This window comes from Limanda limanda, chromosome 5, assembly GCF_963576545.1.
Source record: "Limanda limanda chromosome 5, fLimLim1.1, whole genome shotgun sequence".
NCBI classification, from domain to species: Eukaryota; Metazoa; Chordata; class Actinopteri; order Pleuronectiformes; family Pleuronectidae; genus Limanda; species Limanda limanda.
Genome location: NC_083640.1, coordinates 20,597,322 through 20,602,829, shown reverse-complemented (window position 1 = coordinate 20,602,829; position 5,508 = coordinate 20,597,322). Strand labels below are relative to the sequence as shown.

The window sequence follows — 5,508 nt, the reverse complement described above, 5'->3', positions numbered from 1 at the left end:
TTTTTGATATAATTGTGTAGCTGTTGGTGTTTTCGGAGAGAAAATAATGGTTTCAGATGAGGACAGGCAGCAGTTGTACGAGTGCACAGAGTTCTTACTCCCAAATATTCTGTTAAATCACTTATTGAATCTCAGAGCAGCTCTGTGGCAGCAGTTGTACGAGTGCACAGAGTTCTTACTCCCAAATATTCTGTTAAATCACTTATTGAATCTCAGAGCAGCTCTGTGGCTCGTATGGATTGAGCCCTAATGTCCTGCATATCATCCGCCTGAAACTCACTGCGGGTGCTATTGACATGTTCATGGTCAATTACTTCTTCAGGAGAAGTTTGACAACAGTAGCACTGGAGGTGAGAGGTTTTCCTGCTGCAGATCGCTTCACACATTTTTCATCCATGAATGTGCTTGTATCTCTGATTGAACATTTTAGTGACTTCACGAAACAATGAGGACAAATGTTGCTGTGTTCGATTCTGCACTTTTTGCACATAACTCAAAGTTTGTGTTCCTTCATGTTCAACACAAACAAATCCCCCGAAGATGAAATAAAGCTCAGCTTCACAAAGCGAGAGCTCCACGTTATAAATCAATTTTGCTCTTATTCAACATATTAAAAACCTGTACAGCGCCCTTGCTCTTTTGAGCAGCTCCGCTTCGCTTGACTTGTAGAGTAAAAGCACAGTAACTGAACAATAAATAGGTAACAGACAGAAAACACCAAAATTGTTTGAAATAAATAATACAGTGTTTTCAATCCTCGCCTCCCACACACACCAAATACATTAGAGCAACACAGAGCCAGATATCACGGAGTCAGGCTGGTGTCCTGTGAGGCCCTTTGGTCCCTTGAGGGTGATCACTTGAAAGTCATGTTCTTCACGTCACTGATAAACACGGACTTTCAGCTCAGTAAGACTTGCTCGCCCACCGATCTCTCTATCAAGTGAAACATTTGCGTGTCAGACAGCGAAGTGATGCCTGCACCAGGATTTCTGGGCTCTGTTCTTATCATTATTACAGTAGATCTGTGGTCCATAGCAGCCAGAGGAGGCACTGACATTTTCGACAGGAAAACACTGAAGTCAACACGCACACCTCACACTCACACAGATCAGCAGAATTTCAGACAATTAGTAAAATTGAAGTGTTGCTGCTGACAGCCCTTGTCCCATTGAGTCAATACGCCCGTGTGCCGTTCACAGTTGCAAATACATTTTCTTTTTCTGACAATTTTTTCCTTTTTTTTCTGTTCTGTTGTTGAGAAAAAACTGACAGAGCCTCCGTCTGTTGGTGAGGAAAATGAATGCAGCATTCATCCCCTTGCCTCTCAGCAACCAACCAAATGTGCGATGTCGAGGTCCACTGCAGGCGATGATGTGACAGAGGCGTCGGCAAAGAATGACTCAGCCAAATGGTTCTCAGAAAAAAAAGGACAACCCATGTTGGCATAAACAGCAGTAAGATTACACACCCATAAATGCATTGTCCGTCTGCTCTTTACAATCAATGTAAATATCTACCTGGCAAATACTGCTGGAAAGTAATGTTCACATGTTGATTGATAAGAATCTTTTTTTTTTTTTTTTTTTTTTTTTTTCAGTCTTCAGCAGATGCAGCTCACATAAGAAACTGTGAGGCATTTTCAAGAGGCTCAACATTTTTATATGCGACTTAAATGTCCAGATACTGAGGCAGCTCCTTACAAGGGACGTTCAGGCCGGTGGGATTGTCGGGGTTGAGTCAAAACGCAGGATAACAGCAAGCCAACAGGATCGGAGGAGGGATGGGTCACACTGTCTCATGCTCCCACATCTCAATGTGTCCAAAAATCCCCCTCGCACTTCAGCCCACTGCGCATTCCGTGATAAGCGAAAGCCAAGAGTGTTAATACAAACAACCTGAGTGTCTTCTACGACCCCAGCTGAGCCGAGAGCAAGGTGTCTGACAAAAAGGCTTTTCTTCAGAGAGAAAGGCGGCCCTTGTCTGTGTGCTATTACCTTTGAGATCATCAGAAACCCTTTGCTTGTTGTTGCGCTTGTAGATAAAATCAAGGAACACATGTTTGCCCCGCAGCCGGGCAAATTAAGACTGCAGATGTAAGAAATCATCACTAACCGTGTGTGAGCCTTGTGCTCTGTATTGATAGAGAAAGGGCCCTAGGCTCCTTGGAATCTAAGGTCACTTCTCCTTCTTTTCACCAGTTTTCTTTCCCCCAGAAGTTTTACAGTCCTTTATAACAAAAAAAACTATATATATTATATATTAAACATCCTATATTCTTATTCTAGAGTTAATTCTCAAGAGTTGTCCTTCTTTCTCCAAGATATCGAGTCTGTTTGCTTTCATATGGGTATTTCTTCCTCATATATTTATTCTGCTGTCTCTCCTGGTACTATGCGTTATTCAGTGAGATAATAGAGATAAAGCTCTGCATTTAAAATCTTATCAGCATCACTGAATTGGAAGCAGTTTATCATTGTCTACCTCTGTCCCACAGCAAATCTTTCAGCCACACCCTGTACAAAATGATGTGCGTATAAGAGTCGGGATCTCACTGTCCACGTTGCCTGCTTGCGCTCACTGTGGTAAAAGATTGCGAATTTCCATAGTTCAACATATTTTTGAAACAGCCCTTTCAGTGTTCCTGGAGATGGAAATGATTGTTTTGTTTTTTCTGTGCCTCAGATTTATAATTTGTTTTATGTCCATATCCAATACAGTGGATTTCTATGCTAAAAGAAAGTCCCCTTGGTGCCACTGCACAGTATCTTTTTGAAGGCCTGTCTGAACTCTTTGTTGAAGATGGTGTATATGACGGGGTTGAGGCACGAGTTGCAGTAACCAATCCAGAAGAAAAACACAAAGAGAGGATCTGGGATGGTACAGGTGTCCGGGCACACAGCCGTTAGAGAGTAGGAGAAGAAGAATGGGAACCAGCACACCACGAAGACACCGATGACCACCGCCAGGACGAAGGTGAAGCGTTTCTCTCTGTTCACCATCGCTTTACGCCTCGCGGCCCCAGGGTTGTTGTCTGTTTTTGACTTCCTGCCTGGCACCAGCCGAGCCCCCTTAGAAGTGGCAATCATGTCCCGGTACCGCTTGACTGAGGCCGGGGAGTGGATGCCCCCCCCAGCAGGGGATCCTGGCATGCTGGGGCTGCCTCGACCTCCTCCGTGGCTGTGCTCCATATCACTGTCTGTGCTTGAGCTGTCGCCATTGTTATTTTCAGCTTTTTTCCCTCCCCACAGCTTGCCCTTCTTCTTCTTCTCTTTAGTCTTGGCAGGGGCAGACTGAGGCACAGGGGATGGGGGTGAGGGGCCGTGGGGAGAGGTATCAAGGGAGGATGTGACAGGGGTCATGGCTGTAGAAGGGGGCGGAGGTTGCAGGAGATTATTGGGTGTGGGATCCTGGGAGGTTGGAGACTCTCCTTGGGTTGAGACAGGGGAAATGGCAAGGGTGGGGGGTCTGGCATTGGAGGCTTTGTTGGATGAAGGGGGGGTGCTTTCTTCATCATTTTTCCCATTGGCCTGTGCGTGGCGTTGAGGATGACTTGGCGTGGCACTGCCAGCGCCATCCTTCCTGGGCTCTCCCGGTGGGCATCGGGTTCTCTGCTTGGCTATCTGGTAGATTCTGACGTAGACCAGGATCATGATGACGCACGGGGCAAAGAAGGAGCCAATGGTGGAGTAAAGGATGTACCAGCGTTCATTGTTCAGCTGGCACTGGGGGCCTCGGTCGGCCTCGCCCTCCCCTGGCTCGCTCTTGTTCAGTGAGAGCAGGGGGGGGAAGGAGATGATGGCAGAGATCAGCCAAACCACCACAATAGCGGCTTTGATGCGTCTGGGAGTCCTCTGCCGCCCATACGTGACCCTGGAGATGGAGAGGTAGCGGTCCAAGGAGATGGCGCACAGGTGCACAATGGAGGAGGTGCAGAAGAGCACGTCCAGCGCCAAGTAGATCTCACACCACAGAGACTTAAAGTACCAGTAGCCCAGAAGTTCATTAGCCAGGGAGAAGGGGATGATGAGCGTGGCCACTAGAATGTCCGCAGCGGCCAGGGACACTAGGAACAGGTTCTGCGGACCCCGGAGCGCCCGGCTGGTCAGGACAGCGATGATGACCATGATGTTGCCCACGATGGTGAAGAGGACCATGCAGGTGATGGCGGTGGCAAAGACCGCCGTGGCTTCGGGGGAGTAGGGGGGGTTTCTCAGGGTGCTCTGGTTGCATGGCACCGAGGCTCCGGAGCTGATCGCGCTGCTGTTCCAGCTTCTCAGCTCCATGGAGCAGCTGCTGTCCACAAGCGAGGCCATGCTGGCTGGAGGTCTCCAGGAGTCTTCACAGATACTAAATAAATACATCACAATAATATATGTGTATTAAAGTTTGGACATTGGAATTGTTTGTAAACTGGTTTTCTATCAAGGTCTCTTTTTCTTAAAATAATTCGTTTGTCTGTGCAGATTTAAATGTTCCATCAGGTTTTGGACAATACAGATAATGAGGTGATAGTTATATTTACCTCAGGTGCTGTTGTTCCGTCTCTGTGTTGTGTCCAAGTGTTAGCTCCCTCGCATCCTCCACTGCAGGTCTTCCAAGTCCATTTCAAACAGTCCCGGGCGTGTGTGCGTCGAAACACGGATCGGTGCCTTTCAATTAAAAACGACGCTCTGCCTCTTAGTAGAACCGATTTCCCCACAGAAATACAGAATTAATATTGCGCCTATGCCAGCTGCATGCGCATCAACCCACTGCAGAGTTACAATTCAGCCAGGAGCGCAAAATAAATAAAAAAAACTTCCTTGCGCGCAAAGCTTGATCTGTTTGTCTCGGTTGATTAATCGCTGTCTTGAAGGGGGAAGAGATTCAATTTGCAATGATCAAATTTCCGGTCGTGAACACCGAGGCGACAGTTAGCACACGACAGATCGGGTGAGAGAGAGAAGCGGCTCCTCACTCCTCCGTGCGCCCGCGTTTGGAGACGCGCGCCTGGCCGAGCCTCTCATGTGAGGAGCGATCACAGAAAGGCTCACCGCAAAGTGAAATAAAGTTTATCTAATGCAATATTTACACTGAGTCTCTAATGAAACATGATGCCCGCGTTTCCAGCCACTCGGGAGGGAGACAGCTCAAAGTTCACCTCAAGCTCTCCGGAGGCACAGAAACGAAGCCAAAAGGAAATGATCCCTGCAGAGCTGCCTCCGTCTGGAGCTGTTTCTGTTTCCACCAGGATGTGAAGATTCAGTCTCTCCGCTGGTGCACATCACCCGCGTCCTCACAGAGGCGCAGCAGCATCTTCTCTTGTGACCAGGACCTTATGAAATCTAATAAGTGTGTGGGGGGGGTGCCTCCCATCTCCCTCTTGCGCGTCTTTTTCAGAGCCGGTGATGTCACTGTGGAGCGGAGGGCGTCATGGGATCTTTCTCTCTATATCCCTCCAGCTCTTCCTCCCTCTCCCCCCCCCCCCCCCTTAGGTCTGGCTTGTTGGGGGGGGGGGGGGGGGCA

General features: G+C 48.1%; 1 protein-coding gene across 1 annotated transcript; it reads right to left on the bottom strand.

Moving 5' to 3' along the window:
- Positions 1 to 1,562: 1,562 nt before the first annotated feature.
- On the bottom strand, positions 1,563 to 5,274 carry adra2b (adrenoceptor alpha 2B). The gene is made up of 2 exons (XM_061071552.1): positions 4,526 to 5,274; positions 1,563 to 4,350 (listed from the first exon to the last, which is right to left on the bottom strand). Exon 2 carries the CDS (start codon positions 4,314 to 4,316, stop codon positions 2,733 to 2,735), a length of 1,584 nt encoding a protein of 527 aa, XP_060927535.1. The 5' UTR covers positions 4,317 to 4,350; positions 4,526 to 5,274; the 3' UTR covers positions 1,563 to 2,732.
- Between the last annotated feature and the right edge of the window lie 234 nt (positions 5,275 to 5,508).